At 40.6% G+C, this 18,223-nt stretch overlaps 1 protein-coding gene across 1 annotated transcript in view; it reads left to right on the plus strand.

Annotated features, from left to right (window-relative positions):
* syne1a (spectrin repeat containing, nuclear envelope 1a) overlaps positions 1-18,223 on the plus strand; it is a 202,749-nt gene that overhangs the window by 162,903 nt on the left and 21,623 nt on the right. The window contains exons 99-126 of the mRNA XM_034699221.1: positions 1,989-2,120; positions 2,278-2,375; positions 2,608-2,758; positions 3,382-3,510; positions 3,632-3,793; positions 3,898-4,113; positions 4,219-4,320; positions 5,036-5,155; positions 5,240-5,440; positions 5,534-5,707; positions 5,786-5,917; positions 6,010-6,206; positions 6,442-6,574; positions 7,646-7,828; positions 7,940-8,089; positions 8,889-9,065; positions 9,155-9,310; positions 9,401-9,556; positions 9,649-9,819; positions 10,000-10,133; positions 10,223-10,427; positions 11,185-11,367; positions 14,602-14,748; positions 14,860-15,014; positions 15,165-15,312; positions 15,401-15,495; positions 15,590-15,824; positions 17,281-17,475. Coding sequence (XP_034555112.1) covers positions 1,989-2,120; positions 2,278-2,375; positions 2,608-2,758; positions 3,382-3,510; positions 3,632-3,793; positions 3,898-4,113; positions 4,219-4,320; positions 5,036-5,155; positions 5,240-5,440; positions 5,534-5,707; positions 5,786-5,917; positions 6,010-6,206; positions 6,442-6,574; positions 7,646-7,828; positions 7,940-8,089; positions 8,889-9,065; positions 9,155-9,310; positions 9,401-9,556; positions 9,649-9,819; positions 10,000-10,133; positions 10,223-10,427; positions 11,185-11,367; positions 14,602-14,748; positions 14,860-15,014; positions 15,165-15,312; positions 15,401-15,495; positions 15,590-15,824; positions 17,281-17,475 — 4,437 coding nt within the window. The remainder of the gene's footprint in view (positions 1-1,988; positions 2,121-2,277; positions 2,376-2,607; positions 2,759-3,381; positions 3,511-3,631; positions 3,794-3,897; positions 4,114-4,218; positions 4,321-5,035; positions 5,156-5,239; positions 5,441-5,533; positions 5,708-5,785; positions 5,918-6,009; positions 6,207-6,441; positions 6,575-7,645; positions 7,829-7,939; positions 8,090-8,888; positions 9,066-9,154; positions 9,311-9,400; positions 9,557-9,648; positions 9,820-9,999; positions 10,134-10,222; positions 10,428-11,184; positions 11,368-14,601; positions 14,749-14,859; positions 15,015-15,164; positions 15,313-15,400; positions 15,496-15,589; positions 15,825-17,280; positions 17,476-18,223) is intronic.

Consider the following 18,223-nt stretch of genomic DNA (forward strand, 5'->3'; position numbering starts at 1 on the left):
TCTCCATGTTTGCACATATATTTCATGCCCAGGCTGTCCTGCCTCCCTGTCTCTGTGCAGTGTCTGTTGTACTATCCAGCATGATGTGACTCTTAGTAAAAGTATCAATGGTAGTATTGTCTAAAATACTGAAGGTCGTGTCATGCCCCTGAATGAAAGTCCACTGTTTTCCACAATGGAACAACAAGTGGCTGTGTGTCTCACACAATGGGACTCTTAACAACTGACAAAAGGATGCTACCTCATCACATGCTAACACTAAACATACTGCACCAGGTGTGTTTCTGTTGGCGTGACTGTTTTCCTATTTTCTTTGGGACATTTGAAAAATGTTTTTTATTTAAAGCTGCTGTGAGGAACTTTTGTTTTGTATCGGTTCTGGCGCCCCCTTGTGGACAAAGTGATACCTCTTATCTCTTGTCCTTTATATGCAAAAGTAGTGTTTTCAACCAAAACCTCATCCTGTTGTCTTTTAACAGTCAACTTTATCAGGCAATGTGATTATTTTCCATGAAAATAGTCGGATAAAGGCTGTTTCTGAAGCGAGATGTCATCATCTGGTCTGAAACCTACCCCCTCAGGGCGGTTTCAGGCATTAAAAATGACAACAGAGAAGGTGTCAGTGTTGTTGCTGATGTCCTTGTTTGCTATTGAAGGTCATAAAGAGGCATCAGTATCATTTTCAGTCTGTTTCTCAGCCAGTTCAAAACTCCTCACAGGGCCTTTAAATCTTTAAACTTCAATGAACATTATTTATCTTAAAGGAAATCCCTTGTCTCTCTCCCACCCACAGTGAGCTCTCTTGGTAACAATGACATTAATTCTCAAATAATCAACAACATTTAGGAACCACAGCTGCTCTATTCATGTAAATATGTACAAATTGAAAAAAAAAAAACAATTATACAATATGGACTTATTTTTGGTTATCTTCTCAGCTCCATTCTTTTTAATTGAAATTTTTTTTTTAAATTTTTTTTAAATTTAATTTAAATTTTATTTTATTTTTAAACAGAGTTTTATTTTTTTTTGTTTTTCCACAAACAGAAGATAATTAAATAAAACCATACATCTTGCCTTCAAACCACATTACACATTTAAAATAAAACATTAAGAGTAGATTATATAAAGACATTTACATTAGAAAGAGAAGAGAAGAAAAAATAAAATAAAATAAAATAGAATAAAATAAAATAAAATAAAATAAACAAATAAAACAAAATATAATAAAATAAAATACATAAATAAATAAAACAAAATAACATACTGCCACCATATCATACCGTACATTCCAAACAAGGAAAACCCAGCCGCCAGACTACTCCCCCCTACAGGTCGATGCATATTGCCATTATAATACGTTTTTTCATACCAAGTACAAGCAAATATAATACCTGATAACAAAAGGCAAAGCTAGCTAAGCTATACTGACAATAGAGACTCAATAAAAAAAAGAAAAAGAAAGAAAAAGGAGGATGCTTATTGATTAGCTCTCTGCAGGTTTGGCCATTTTATTTTATTCCCTTTTGTCCCCTCATCAGAATGTGAGTCAGTTCTTTAGGTAAATAACTGAACACAGGAGACCACATGTCAATGACGTGCCTCTCATTACCCCTCAGAACCGCACTGATCCTTTCATGAGGGAGGACCCTAAATAACTCTTGATACCACAGGGTAACAGTTGGCGGTTTATCTTTAATCCAGTTAATCAAAATATATTTTCTAACAGCAGTTTGTCACACAGTTTGAAATGTGGTCGTGTTAAGGCAATAGATTTTGAGGGGAGGCTGAGAATGAATAGGCCTGAGTCCCTCTTAATGCAGGTCCGGAAAATGCCACTCAGTCTATCTATCTATTAAATCGATGTCACCTCTATAGTGTATTTATGTTCCAGCCTTAATCTGACTTATTGTGTCTTTTTTTCTCCTGCATACATTTTTCATCTGTGGTCAAAAATAATGTTAATAATCTTTCTCTTTTTCTCCCAGGGTTCATTGCAGGAGCAGGAGGACAGCGAGACAGATACTTCACTATCCCAGAGTCCCAATGTTCAGGAGTGGCTGTCTCAGGCTAGATCCACACGCACACTGCAGCACCATGACAACCTGCTGCGACAGAGGGTAAGAGGAAATCAACTTTAAGTAGTTCTCAGATTTAATAGGTCAGCCTTCCTCTCTTTGACACCCTGTAGAGCCAAATACATAATTGCACCTCTTTTAGAAAGAATGTTGATACTTTTTTTTAAAATGACCTCATTTCTGTACGGTGACTTCCCAGGAGCTGCAGGAGCAAGTGGCGAAACAGAGGCAGCTGCTGCAGTCTGTAGCCAGTGTTGGAGAAGAGCTGCTGAGCCATACCACACCCAATGGAGACAGGTACTTTCTTTTCACTCTCTATTCTTCCTACATTTACTTAGTTTTTCTTACCACAGAATAAGCACACATTTCTCTGTCACTCATTGATCTCTCTGTGATTGAAATGGTGTGAGATGTAGTTTTTTTTAAGATATTCATTTAAAAAAGGCTAGGTGAACATCTGGTCACATTCATCATGCTGGTTAAACAACACTCAGATAACAGAAGAAACAACCCTCTCTCCCTCCCACAGTGAGATGTCCATCCCCGGAGGAGTGTTGCTGGAGCCTGAGACGTTGTCTCCTTTGGACCAGCTGAGACAGCGCTGGGAAAACCTGAATAAAGATCAGAGCACAAAGCTGCAGCTCTCCCTCAACTCTCTGGAACAGGACCAGCTTAGTCCGGTACACTATTATTACTTAATGTTGATATGTATTCTGTTTTATTCTTGCTCAATCAATCAATTAATCAGACTTTATTTATAAAGCGCTTTTCATACAATGACATTTTAACAAAGTGCTGTACATAAAAACAACCTAAAATAGAATAAATTAAGAAAAAGATCCCACCCCCATATTTTTAAATAAATAAATCAATAAATAAGTAAATAAATAAATAAAACTATTAAGAATAAAAATAAAACTCAGTTAAAAGCAAGACTAAAAAGGTCGGTCTTGAGTTTGCTTTTAAAAATGTTTATGGTCTGTGCAGCCCTCAGATCTTCAGGTAGGGTGATCCACAGGCGTGGGCTGTGATAATAAAAAGCTGCCTCACCGTGGGTCTTAGTTCTTACTTTTGGTACAATTAAAAGTCCACTATGACCTGAGGGCTGTCACCAGCTCATATGATAAAAGCTAATCCGATAAATAAGAAAGGCCAAGACCATTAAGAGATTCAAAAACCAATAGAATAATCTTAAAATCTATTCTAAAAGATGTTTTCATCTCATATAATTTCACAGCTTCATCTTCATGTTTACAGCCTATCTGACTTTCATATGTTTCTTATTTGTCCCTCCTGTGTGTAGGTCCTCCATCGATCCCGCCTGTCCAGTCCCAGTATGGTGTTTAGAGGCGAGTCTGTGAGCCAGGACTATCGCTCCCCCAGAGCTTTGTTTGAATCCTGCAGCCAGAATCTGGAAAGACTTGCCCAGGAGGTTAATTTCCCATTTCTTACAGTTTAATTTGCTTTATTTTTATTTAAAAGACAACCAATAGAGTCACGTTGACAATATCTAATGCACAGGGGAAATATTCTTTGTTCTTGTTCTGGTTCAGGCGGCAAATGGTGACAGTAAACTAGGAGGGACAACAGTGCAACAGGACCTGTATGCTGCAGTTTCAGCAGCCTCCTCCTGGTTGGATGCTGCAGAGAATCAGCTGCTCTCTGGCCCTGTTCTGCTGTCTGAAGATGCAGAGACACAGCTTTCAAACCTAGAGGTAGTAGAGTTACTGTTTATAGGCCTTCTATGCCAACATAAACAGACTACACGTTTAAAAATGAAGTGATCAAGTATGTGACTGACCTGAGCTCCTCTGTGCAGGCTCTTTATAAACAGCTGAAGGCGATGAGCAGTGAAGTAAACCTCTGCAGAGACCTACTGGGTGGAGGAGCAGGGCGGCTGTGTGGAGGAGAGGAACGAGTACTGATGGAGGACACACTGGAGGGCCTGCAGGAGAGGATGGGGCTGCTCAACTCAACCCTGGAACAGCACTGTGACGGCATGAGGGACAGGCTGCAGGAGCACTCCAATTTCCAGGTACAGTGGCAAGACCTCTAGACTGATTTTAATCAAACTTTGAGTACTTTGCATTTGCATTTCCTCTGCTCCCTCTTTTTATCTTGTGTCTGTTGTCCTTGCCAGAATGAACTGCGGATGTTGTTCACGGCTCTGAGTGAAAGTAAACACCACTTGCTGCAGAAGATGGCTGGAACTGTGGACAGACCTGCATCCAAACAGATCGAGGTTTGACACCAATCAAGAGCAGACACAAATATATAAAAGTAGGGATGCTCGATATTGGCTTTTCTGCCGATAGCCGATATTCCGATATTCCGATAGGACATAGTCCTCTTCTATTCCAAGTTCAATGAATAAGGAAATGGCCATAACTTGGCAAATAATACAATCATTAAATTATAAACTGGGCTCCATCGCCCTGCTCTCTCAAAATAGTGAAAATAAAAACAAGAAAGGTTCTTCTTGAGATAGGAGATTTTAAAATTTGATGTATTAAAGGAAGACGCCTTGTTTCCTCGTCGCATAACCAATGCTTTGCAGTCGTTGCAAATAGCAAATTTACGATTCTTAAGTGACACTTGGAAATAGTTCCAAACCACGGACATCTCATGCACCGGGCGAGCAAGCTTGTTAGCCACGGTTAGCAACCCACGAGTCTAGCGTGTTGTTGTTGTTGTTACACGTCATCAAGCGCGCCTGTAAACGTCCCATGCTGCGTTCATGCAGGCTCAGAATTGCTTAAGTCTACTGAACAAACATCGGTTATAAAAACCTGATAACGATGATTCCTGATATTCCATTTTTAAGTCAATATCGGCCAATAATATCGGAGCACCGATAATATCGCCCATCCCTATATTAAACATATACATTCCAATACATGGAGTGAATCAGAAGTAGATTGTTGGAACACATTTTCAATATGCTGCTTCTTTTGTAGACTTTATCAGAGGTGGAGGAGAGTCTGAGAGAGTTTGAGCAGAGGGTGGTGGAGCTGAGGACCAGAGCAGAGGGACTCCAATCGGACCAAATCTCCCATCAGGAGTTCCTCAAACTACAGGTAATATTCAACCCTCTGTTTCCCAGGAATCCAAACCTCCCAAGACTACAACTCTGCCTCACCAACTGTTGATGTTTTGTTCAGGATGCATACGAGGAGCTGGTGCTGATGGTGGGATCCAGACGCAGCAGTTTAAACCACGGCTTGTCTCTCAAGGCTCAGTATGAAGCTGCTCTCCATGACCTCACAGATCTGGTGGACACGGCACAGGACAAGATGGCTGCTGATCAGAAGATGACGGTGGCTTCTGTCATAGAGGTCCAAATGTTATTAGACAAACACAAGGTAAGGAGGGTTGTTAAAGGGGGTAGCATTTTACTCAAATGCAGAAAACAGTCTCTGTTTTCTCTGACTGTTCTCCTTCTTCCTTAAATACAGGAGTTCTTCCAGGGTTTGGAGTGTCATATGATCCTCACCAAGACGTTTTACAGTAAAGTGTCTGGTCTGGTGGCGCAGAGGGAAAGTCAGGCCTTGGAGGAGACGATGGCCTTAGCCCATAGTGTGCTTAAACAGGCCCACAGGAGGGGGGTGGAGCTGGAGGGCATACTGGAGGTGAATGAGTGATTCATATTTTTATAGCATGTCATACAAGTTCAGTTCAGTTTCATTTAACACCATTTTCTTTGACAGTCGTGGAGCAGGCTTGTGGAGGAGTACCAGGCTCTGTGCAGGCAGCTGGAGGCCGTGGAGTGTAGCATCCCCACTGTTGGTTTGGTTGAAGAGACGGAGGAAAGACTGGTAGAAAGGATCAGTCTCTACCAGGTAAGGAACAAAGTAAGATGCAGGAGTATTTATACAGAGTCAAGATGGCCCTTCTTCATTTTTTATCCTTCATTTTTCAATCTGTCCTCTAGCGTCTGAAGGCCAGTCTGACAGAGCATCAGCCTCAGCTGTATCAGGTCCTGGAGGAGGGCAAGAGGCTTCTTTTGTCAGTTGGCTGCTCAGACCTGGAGAACCAGTTGACCCAGTTGGGAGAACACTGGCTGTCCTCCACCACTAAGGTCAACAAGGAGCTGCACCGCCTCGACTCCACGCTCAAACACTGGAGCAGGTCAGGCTCCAATTATAAGCAGTTTGTTTACTTTGACAATGTGTCAGACTTCAAATGTCAAATCAATCTTGTTGCTATGTGAGTCAGACAAAGTGTTTTCGTCTCTTATCCTGAATGTGGAAGAGAGAGTGTGAGAGAGAGAGAGAGAGAGAGAGAGAGAGAGAGAGAGATATTGTCTGTTAGAAGCCAACAGAGCTACATTTGATTCATATTCTGTCCTGTGATTTAATTCTAGGTACCAGAGTGAGTCAGCAGAGTTGAGCCACTGGTTGCAGTCAGCACTAGACCGGCTTGAGTTCTGGACGACACAGTCTGTGACAGTGCCTCAGGAGCTGGAGACCGTCAGAGATCACCTCTATGCCTTCTTGGTTAGTTTGTTAGGGGCGCCGTTTGTAAAGTTGTGCACACCGAAAAAAAATAACAGCAACATTTCTCCACATTTAGCACATTTCAAAAACGTCATAAAAATGTGGAGTGAACTTTTAAAAGTCACTTCTTTTTTATCACATTTAGAGGAATATTTGTGATCTTCTTCACATTTAATTTTGTTGTGTAAAATATATTAAGTAGAATTTATATTTATATTTAACATTTATATTTATATTTAACATTTATATTTATATTTAACATTTATATTTATATTTAACATTTAGATTTAGATTTAACATTTAGATTTAAATGTAATATTTATATTTAACATTTAACATTTATATTTATATTTATATTTAACATTTAGATTTAGATTTAACATTTAGATTTAAATGTAATATTTATATTTAACATTTAACATTTATATTTATATTTATATTTAACATTTAGATTTAAATTTAATATTTAGATTTACATTTAATATTTAGATTTATATTTAACATTTAGATTTATATTTAACATTTAGATTTATATTTAACATTTAGATTCAAATTTAATATTTAGATTTATATTTAACATTTAGATTTAAATTTAATATTTATATTTACATTTACTATTTAGATTTACATTTTACATTTAGATTTATATTAAACATTTAGATTTAGATTTAATATTTAGATTTACATTTAATATTTAGATTTACATTTTACATTTAGATTTATATTTAACATTTAGATTTAGATTTAGCATTGGGATTTAACAAATATTTTTAACTTAATATATTTTTCACAACCAAATTAAATGTGAAGAACATCACAAATATTCCTCTAAATATGATAAAAAAAAGTGACTTTTAAAAATTCATTCTACATGTTTCTGATGTTTTGGAGCTAAATGTGGAGAAATGTTGCTGTTATTTTCGGTTTACACAAGTTTACAAATGGCGCCCCATAGTTTGTTTATCACATGAGCAGAAAGAAAATCACTGCACTCCTAATAAAAACATCAATGTTTATTTAAATGCATGGTTTGGATCCAACTTCTCACGCCAACATTTTTGTCTTTGATAGGAGTTTTCCAAAGAGGTGGATGCTAAGTCATCTCTCCGTTCATCTGTGCTGAGCACAGGCAACCAGCTTCTGCGTCTGAAAAGAGTAGACACGGCTGGTCTCAGAACAGCTCTCGGTCAGATTGACACCCAATGGGCTGAGCTGTTGACGCGCATTCCTGTGGTACAAGAGAAGCTACACCAGGTCTGACAACAGCAGCTGTTAACCTTTAGTATTAATGTAGCTTATTATACAGTAATACACTTCTTTGGGGGTTTCTGTAACATCAATAAACCCTCTGATCTCATCCTCCAGTTACAGATGGAGAAACTGGCATCACGACACGCCATCACAGAGCTGATGAGCTGGATTTCTCTCATGGAGAACATCATAGAGGAGGACCAGGACAAAATCATGGGAGCTGTAGGCTCAGAGGTGGTCCAGAACTTCTTGCAGAAGTATAAGGTACAAAACAGTGCATGCACCATTATCATCACACTACAAAATACTTCACACTGGAAAAAATGCCCCTCCAAAAACAAGAAACAAAAAGTTGTTTGAAGGTACTTTTACCTTGAAATAAGCAAAAGAATCTGCCAATAGAACAAGTGAAAATTTGCTTGGTAAGACTTCTTAAAATAAGACGGAATATTTAGAAACTGTGATCTTAAAATAAGCAGGGAAAACTTATTTTAAGTAATATTTTACCAGTATTTTAAAGCTTAGTTTCTAAGAATAAGCCAGGTATGATAACAATTAGTGCTTTTTAACTCAAAAATAGATTTTTGGACTAATACATTTCATGTCAACTTCTTCCTTTTGAGATATATTCACCTTAATTTGAGTTGTATTATAGCGGTACTTCTCTAGGTTTAAGACCATCTTGTACTTGAAATAAGATTACAAAGTTTAATTTGAGCATTTTAGATATAATGTCTTTTCGTAGTCAGCTGGATATGCTAATATTCAGTCGTGTTTTTTAGGATAAGCCAGCTAAGCTCAAAAGTAGGTGTTTCATTGTGTGCATGTAGTTTGAGGATGTATGTTTTTATCTGATTTAGAAGAAGCAGTGCCTGAAAACTGTAACCCACCCTTAAAAACAACTTTTCTTTCTTTCTTTCTTTCTTTCTTTCTTTCTTTCTTTCTTTCTTTCTTTTATCAATGGAGCTGTTTTCTGACAGATTCTCCAATAAAATGCATTTACTTAAATCAAGTAAAGTGTTTGTCTTAAATCAAGATTATCCGTCTCATTTATGTTTCACAGGGTTTCCGCATAGATCTCACATGCAAGCAGCTGACTGTGGACTTTGTGAATCAGTCGGTGCTGCAGATCAGCAGTCAGGATGTTGAAGGAAAGCGCAGCGACAAAACAGACTTTGCTGAGAAGCTTGGAGCCATGAACAGACGATGGCAGATACTACAAGGGCTTATTGCTGAAAAGGTGAAGACTCAAAGATGAAATGTTAGACTGTACTTTATGTCTTTCTAGTTTCCTGTTTCTCTAACTGTCTGAATTATTGTTGTCTTTAGATTCAGGTTTTGGAAGGACTTCTGGAAGGTTGGTTAGAGCATGAAAATGGAGTTCAGGCCTTGAAAACCTGGCTCACTCTGCAGGAGGAGAAACTGAAGAAGAGACACAGGATAGAGGATGTAGCATCAGTGCAGAATGCACTTAAAGACTGTCAGGTACAGAAGATGCAGCGCTGCTTTGTTGGCTCAACAGAGTTCACCTTATAATGCCTGTATTCCTTAAAATAATACATGTCTTTGTTGCAGGAGTTGGAGGAATCAGTGAAGGAAAAGGAGAAAGATCTAGAGAAAGCAGAGGAAAGAGGAAATGCTCTCATCCAGGACAAGAAAGGAGTAGCATGCTCAGCAGTAAAGGATACTCTTAAAGGACTGAACCAATCCTGGGCTCATTTGGACCACATGGTGTGCTTCTTGGACCCCCTCTCATGACTGATGGTTAAATTTTCCCAGCGTGCTTAAAAACACTCACATATTCTGTTTCCTATCCTCCTCAGATAAGTCAGATGAAGGTGAGCCTGCGGTCGGTGCTGGAGCAGTGGACGCTGTATCGTCGGGCTTCTGAGGAGATTAATGGTTACCTGATGGAGGGGAGGTACTCTGTGTCCAGGCTGCGCCTCCTCAATGGGTCTCTAGAGGCTGTGCAGCAGCAGGTGGAGAGTCTTGAGGTGAGGGATGCAAGGAAAAAAAACCTGATCTAATTTTGTAAAGTTAGAAATCAGTGTAGTAGTTCTGTTGGTATTTTACTTTTTCCCAGAGTTCACAGTGCATCATTAAAAGTCCAAAGAGTGTAACTCAAACTTAAACACAGAGGATGAAGTTAACTTTGAGTGGTGATCTTTTTTAAGAACCTGCAGGAGGAGATGGATAAGCAAGAGAGCAGTTTGAGGAAGTTCGGCTCTGTTACACATCAGCTTCTTACGGAGTGCCATCCATCCGTGGCCGAAACACTCAACAGAGCCCTGCAGGACGTCAACATTAGGTATATCATGCAACAACACATCTTTTTCCTTCTGAAGGGCTGAGCTGAGGTTTGTCAACATGTACAGTAACATGCTTCTCTTATTGTAGGTGGAACTGTCTGTTAGAGCAGATCTCAGAGCAGCTGAGGAGCAGTAAAGCCTTGCTGGGGTTGTGGCAGCGCTACAGGTCGTCGTATGGCCAGTGTGTGACAGCGGTTCAGAAACAGGAGGAACGTGCTGACCGCCTGCTGAAGAGCGCAACTGACAGGGAGATCACAGAGGAGGAGAGCAGCGCCTGGATAACGGACTGCAATGTAAGTACAGACGGGGGACAAACACAAAAGCCTGCATAACAATAATGCCACCATAATCATCCACATCGTGCATGAGTCGGAATATACCAGGAGACTTTTTTATCTTCCCCTCCAGTGTCCCTTTGGTTTCTGAGATCTCGTGAATGAGCTCTGAAACGGCCTGTCAGCTCACTTTGAGGACTCACAAAAGCCTCTGTCCCTTCTGCAGAATACCAAACTGCAGTCTGCCCTTTTGTCTGTTTGAATGTGGATTCACAGCACAATCCAACAAAAGGCTTTTGAAAAAGAGTCCGCAGAGGGAAAGACAGGCCCCTGATTTACACTACAGGGGTGCCCCGGTGTCACGCTGAGCTTGTAGGGCCCAGCTGGGTGATATCTAGAGACATGCTGTCCTACAACTGTGGGCTTACCGTTATTTTGAAAGAGGATAACTGAAGTTAACGGTTAGACCGACATTCAGTAGAGGGCTGTCTTGAAAAGTCTCACAGGAGCTTTGCATGAAATGTTTAAAGTACATTTCGCTTTCTTGACATCAGCAAAATGATCACATGGTATTTTTTGGGGGTTAAAAAATCTCATATAATGCCTGAAAGACCCCAACTTATAGAAATAATATATAGATTGTTTTTATGACAGTTCAGTCCTGTTGTCCCGTGGGATTAGGGGTTAATGCAAATGTAATGACATTCACTAACCCCTTTCAGAGTCACTTATCGTGTCTCTAACTCGCCTCCATCTGATGGAATTGTTGTTGCAGGCGTGCCTTAGTGACCAGGCCTCTGTGCAGCAGTCCCTCCAGCAGCTGCAGGCTTTAGGGGAGCAGCTGAAGAGCCAAGTCGACGCCTCCTCCTCGGCGGCCCTCCAGTCCGACCACCTGTCACTCACACATCGCCTAGCAACACTGGAGCACAGCCTTCACAGGCAGCAGGAAATACTGCAGGTATGATATCAGGGACTTAATGTTTCTGAAATAGAGATTTGCATCATGGGATTTGATTGATAGATTATGATTCAGCCAGCAAAATCCACTCACTACGCAGTTCAAATTAGATCAGATAAAGGGAAAACAAGGGCCCTGTTATCTATGATCAACAACACACTCAGTCAATCAATCAATCAATCAAGCTTTATTTATATAGCACCTTTCATACAAATCAAATGCAACCAAAAGTGCTTAACAGCGATTGAAAAATAAGAAAGAAGCAGAAATAAAACAACGGCAAGACATATTAGGGGAAAATATTAATAATGATAATAATAAAAATAGTACTAATAAAAATAAAATAAGAATATAATAAAATTAAATAAAATACAGACTAATGCACACCAACAATAAAATCTGTGTAAGTAAAATAAGTTAAATCATCAAAATTAAAAATTAAAATAGTTGAAATAGATTTTAAAAGGGTAATGATAAGAGCTGAAAATAAAACTAAGGCTAAAAATATCAATAAAAATTAAGTAGATAAATAAATAAAAATAAATAAATGAGTGAATAGATAGATAGATAAATAAAAAATGAATAAGATAACAGTTAAAATTAAAGCCGCAAGCGGCGATGTGCGGGCCCTCGTTCAAGCACCGCCTGATGTGCTCGAGTCCCAGATGTGCACCACCGCCTGATTTAAGCCACAGCCTGATGTGCTGCAGGTGTTGCTGTGCTGCCTAGGCTGAAACTGTGAGCTTACCTGTGCAGTTATCAGCATAGTGTACATTTCAGTACTGCCTGTCACCAGTAGGTGCTGCTGTGTGTTTAATTATGTTCTGAAGGATTGTTCATCACAGATCATTATAGAAAGAGTTGGGATCACAAGCATGTTAAAAACATGTTCTGAGAGTAAATACTCATTGTGTCCAATAGGTGGCGCTATTCATATGACAAACATGTGTATATAGATGAGTTCAGGCTGGGTCCATGATGAAACATGTCAAATTTGGAAGAGATCGGAGATTGTATGTAAATGTCAGTACCATGTATTTTCTGTGGGTGGCGCTATGGCTGTAGTAGATAAATGAGTCCATAGGTGTGTTGAGGGATGGACCCTGATCATGTGTATGTAACTTCAAACAGATTGAACACTGTATGAAGGAGCTATAAGTACTTCCTGTTTCATGGCGAGACATCAGAGTTTGAGGCGTGGCCACGCCCACATCCATTGACTTAGGAAGAGTCCTTTGACAAATGTTCATCTCCAGTGTGACAACTACATTGGGTGCGAAGCAGGAGTTGATTGGACATAAACTGTAGGACATGGTATTTTCTGCTGCCAGTAGGGGGCGCTATATGATATTGGTGAATATTTGCCTATAGAGGTGTTCAGGCTGGGGCACTTATCATGCATGACCGGTCTGGGCCTGATCCATTATTGCATATGAGAGATATAACTTTTTAGAGTTTTTCAAAATGTCCTCCAGATGTAGCGAGGTGCCACGCCCACACCGATTGACTTAGAGAAATTCTGTCTGATGACTTTTGATCGTCAATGTGTCTGCTTCAAAATGTGCGTGGTTGGGAGTTGATCGGAGCAAAATTGTAGGAGTTATTCACATAAATACATACTTTAGCGGTTGAAAAAATGTCCTCCCAGTTTAGCGAAGTGCCACGCCCACAAAAATTGACGTAGAGAAATTCTGTCTGATATCGTTTGATCGTTAATCTGTCCACTCCAAAATGTGCGTGGTTGGGAGTTGGTGGGACCAAAATTGTAGGAGGAGTTTACACAAATACATACCCAAAATTATGGGGTCAAAAACAGAAAAATCAAAATGGCCGACTTCCTGTTGGGATTTCACCACGACGTTAAGAGGCTTTTTTGTAGATCTTGGCATGACACCTTACCAAAAAAAATTTCATGCATGTATGTTGAACCGTCGTGAGGGGCTGGCCCCCCAAAATTTTCAAATTCAAGGGGGCGCCGTTTAGCCATTTTGGGGAATTTTTTTTCGGGACCACAAAAATGTCGAAATTTTCACCAGGCCTGGTGCATGTGCAACGGTTGGGGACTTTTGCACCGCGTTAAGGCAAGCACATTTGGGTTTGAAAAGTCAGACGAAACAATCCTTAGGGTTACAAGAGGGCCTTCGCCGACATTGTCGGTGCTCGGGCCCTAATTACTAAAAGAATAAAGCAGCATTTAAATCAATATTATAGTAAAAGTTAAGTAATACAATTTTGTTAAACTATGACCTCTTGCTCCTTACCTCTACTCATCTACTTATTCTTACTCCTGTCTTTTTTTAATGCCAAAGTAGACAAGATTCTCCAGCAACTCACTCCTAACACCTCCTACAGCAGGTCTTTACCTTCTCTCTCACCCTCTCTCTCTCTGGTTCACTTTCGAGTTTCAAACTTCCCTCTGTTGTTGAATTATCTGATCACCCATTTGTCTGTTAGACTCTCTTCCTACTGTCTTAAGGTGAATTTAGACCAAGAGTTCCGGGGTCTTTTAGCCCCCAGAACTACTTTACCCTGAACTAAAAGGTTCCTGTGCCCCCATTGTTGTCTGCGTTTCAACCGCGGGCTGAAGTCCCGGGTAGATTGTGCAAATCAGGCCAGTGACGTATGGAGAAAAAAATTATATTTAAATAATATTTTGAAATCTTAATAAAAAACTAAACTAGTATGCATTCCCAGGAACTCCCTCTGTGTTTCAACAACTGTGTAAACTCCACAAACACTGTTACTTTCAACCAAAAGTCCCAGGACATTTGAAAAGTACTACCCCCCCAAGCAGGGGCTTTTCAGCGGCGAGATTATCTACCCCTGAACTAAATCTAGACCCTGGTTCCTCTGGTCGAAACGCACGTAGTTCAGGGGTAAAGTTCCTGCGGTCAAAAAACGCCTTTAGTAAAAGCCTTCCTCCCCTCTCTGTCTTCCCTAATACCTGTCATTGTACAATCCTCCCTTACCTCTGGTCTTGTTCCCTAAACTTTCAGATCAGTGGCAATCACTCCTGTACTTCAGAAATCTGGTGCTGAACACAACGATTTCAATAGCTTTCGTCCTTTCTCTAACCAACGTTTTCTATCTTTAGTCCTTGGAAAAGAAAGCAGCTGCATCTCACGTTTATGCTTACTTGTCCGAAAATAACCTTTATGAACAGTTCAAGTCAGGTTTCCGCCCCGTCCAGAGCATAACTTTTTATTCTCTGTGCTCCTCTCTGGCTGTTTGCAGACTGGATCTCAGGCCTGTGAGGGATTCAGAGAACAGTTGGACACATTGATCTGTAAGGCTGAGGAGGCTGAGGAGGTCCTGAAGGAGTCTGACTCAGTTGGGTCTCCAGAGCTCATCGTTGTCCAGTCACGTATGGAAAAACTGAAGGTATGAAAAATGCTGCTGTTTTTATTCCTTATTCATCACATTTACAAGTTTCATTCTGCTTTTTGCTGCTTTCACTGTCCAGTTAAAAACTGTGTAATCTTTTAACTCCAGGTTCACCTGTTGAAGCTGAGCAGTCTGTCTCCAGACCTGGAGCGTGTTAACGAGTTGGTGTACCGGCTCCCAGTCAGTGACAAAGATGTGAAACGACTGCAAAGCCTGAACAGATCCTGGGCAGCTCACACTGCTCACCTCACTGAGAGATTCAGGTACAACAGACACTTTAACTGTCGTAGCAGCACCGTGCAATCACTGATAAGCCAATGAAAAATGATAGATGAATAAAGAAACAACACTTCCTCAGTTAATATCAAATTTGAGAGAACTTGCATCCTGGTTGACCTCTTCTTCTCCTCCAGTAAACTCCAGGCGGTGTTGCTCCAGCAGCAGAGTTTCCTCCAGAAGTGCGAGGCGTGGATGGACTTCCTGTCTCAGACTGAACAGAAGCTGGCTGCTGAGATCTCAGGGAACTACCAGAGTCTACTGGAGCAGCAGAGAGACCATGAGGTCAGAGAGTTATTTAAGCTTTAGAGCACTTGTTCTTGTCTTTGTATGTACAGGATTATAATTAATGCTTTTTTACCTTTCCTTGCAGTTGTTCCAGGCAGAGATGTTCAGCAGGCAGCAGATTCTCTACTCCATCATCAGTGACGGGCATCATATGTTAGATCAGGGACAAGTGGATGACAGGTACACACAATCCTACTTCTCCAGTTTCACCTCTATGTGAAAACAATTCTCAGGAGCATGCACATTGTAACTCTAACTCTTATTCCTTCAACAGAGATGACTTCAGTGTGAAGCTGGCTCTGTTAAGCAATCAGTGGCAGTGTGTGGTCAGGCGAGCCCAGCAGCGAAGGGGCATCATTGACAGTTTAGTTCGCCAGTGGCAGAACTACAGGGAGATGGCGGAGAAGCTCCTGCAGTGGCTGCAAGAAGTGACCAGAGATCCAGATGTTCATCAGCAGGGAGAACCGGTTGCTCTTCAGCAGGCCAGAAACCTGTTAGATCAGATACAGGTAGATCAAAACACAAAGTCCTTTACTTCTCGCTACAGTTTGTGCAAGTTTTAATCATTGATTAAATTGGTTTATGGGGTAAAAAAGCTGCTTTATTATTCTCGCACATCACGGTCTTGATCAAATTTGAATACAATATATTGTCACCCTTTTCAAATAATGGCCTAAGTCATTTTTTTTCAAGTTTTTTTATTAATCATTTCTATCAAAAAGGCCTTGACAGTGGATGACTCTTGACATACATAGAACTTTGTGTGTCCATTATGTAACATTAAAGAATAAAGTGACTTAGGCCAATTTTCGAACATTCTAGTGTGACTTAGGTAACTTTTAACCTGGCTTAAACTGCCCTTTCATTCCATAATGCAAACTCAAAACTGAAATTACCCTGCGTTAAATTAAACAAATGTCAGGTAAATCAAATTGGTCAGGAGGCAGTCCCTTTCCTCACTTCACCAGGTCTTCTTTGCTGTGTTTTTATTGAACTTAACCCATTTCCAACATCCAGTTTTGACAACTTTTTGAAACCTGACAATTAACTGTCCTTTAATTCCATAAAGCAAACTCAAAATGATAATAACTCTAACCTAAATTAAACAAATGTCAGGTCAATAAAAAAATTAGGAGGCATGTCCGTCTCCTCACTTGTCCAGCTCTTCTTTGCTGGGTTTTTGTACTTATCCCAGTACTATTCAGTTTATCCCCTGAATCTTCATTCTCGGTCATCTTGATTTACCTAACTATGTGGCAAATTGTCAAAGACGTGATGACACTCGACGGGCATCACATGTTTCATGGACTGAAGGTCCTGGAACTTCCTCTCTTTGATTGGCAGAGCAAGAATCATGTTTAGAATTTCTTCTGCACTATAGATTCTGTTGCTTCTTGAAGCAGCTGCCATCATGAAAGCTTGTTAAATTGCCAAAGTCAGACATTTTATCCTATAGAATCAAAAATGTTGACTTAGGACAAGAATAAAATGGCCTAAGTCACCCTCTTGACATAGGCCATTGTCCTATAGGGCATAAAGAGCATAATCCTTTCAACTAAGGATTAAGGCGATTTTATCAGAACTAATTCTCATCAAATAATGACATAGGCCATTATTTTAATAGGGTGACGATATGGAAGATGGATGACCTGCCAAACATTTAGGTTGTTTCAGTCAGTCACATGTCTTTTTTTATCACAATTTGTTTCCTCTGAAGCTTGATTAAAAAGTTTGCATTATCAATGAAGTGTGAAAAAATGACATTGAGCTAAGCAGAGGTTCTTTCTTATTTATCATCACATTAAAAGTTTGTTTTCCACTTCTTTTCTCTCTTCAAACTTGTATTTCAAATGTGAAAAATCTAAACCTCCCACAAATAATTCCTCACTCCTCCACCAACCCTAGACTCCTTTAGTTAACTTCTTTTTCCCCGTCTGCCCTCTGTCCCTCGCTCTGCTTCTCCAGCTGAAGGAGCGGGTTCTCCATAGGCAGCAGGGAGGCTATATCCTGACGGTGGAGGCCGGCAGGAGCTTGCTGCTGTCAGCCGATGCCAGAGCGGAGTCCACCCTGCAGACCGAGCTGATGGAGATTCAGGAGAGGTGGAGGCACGCCCACCACCGCCTCGACCAGCAGAGGAGGGAGCTGCATGGCTTGCTCAAGGTCGGACAATCATCAGGGTTGTGCTGTTGGGACATGCCGTACTGATGTAGACATATGAAGGCTTACTCAAGCATTCTCTCACAGGCTAAGTCAGACTGTATTCACATCATGCTTCAGCACAGAGGTGCACTGAAGGTTGCTGCAGGGTTTCTGAACCCCTAATGAGCCTGTCCATCTGCACACACGCAGGACAGTGAAACCAGGTTATCACATGAATTATGCAGCGCTTTCACCCTCAACACCTTCAAAGAAGCAAAGGACAGAGACGGAGCACACTCACTTTCCTTCCTCAGATACATTTAGAAGCATGCGCACACACTCTTTCACACGCAAGCATTAAAAAAACTTCAAGCCCAGGGCACACAGCCATTCAAACACACACACATTGCGACACTGTGCAGTGAGCTGCAATGATTTGAACCCTAGGTGGTAGATGTTGCAGGCTGCGCTAGTGCCCTGTTTTGAATGGGACAGAGTGATGCAGTTTCTAAGAAGCATCCGGGAAATTTTTTCGGAACATTTCTCCCTCCTCTCTTGTTCTTAATCTTGTTCTCCAGAGATCTTAGTTACCCTCTCTCTCTCTGCTGTCCTTGGTTTATGCTGAGAGAGCAGCTATTCTAGTCTCACCCTGGCTTTTCCATGACTCTTGCTTCAGGTATGCCACTTTGCTGCAGCACTCCTAACCAAATATTACCCTGTTTTATCCCAAACTTGGACCTTTATCCAGGCTCTAAGAATAGCTGTAATC

Source organism: Notolabrus celidotus, chromosome 13, assembly GCF_009762535.1.
Source record: "Notolabrus celidotus isolate fNotCel1 chromosome 13, fNotCel1.pri, whole genome shotgun sequence".
NCBI classification, from domain to species: domain Eukaryota; kingdom Metazoa; phylum Chordata; class Actinopteri; order Labriformes; family Labridae; genus Notolabrus; species Notolabrus celidotus.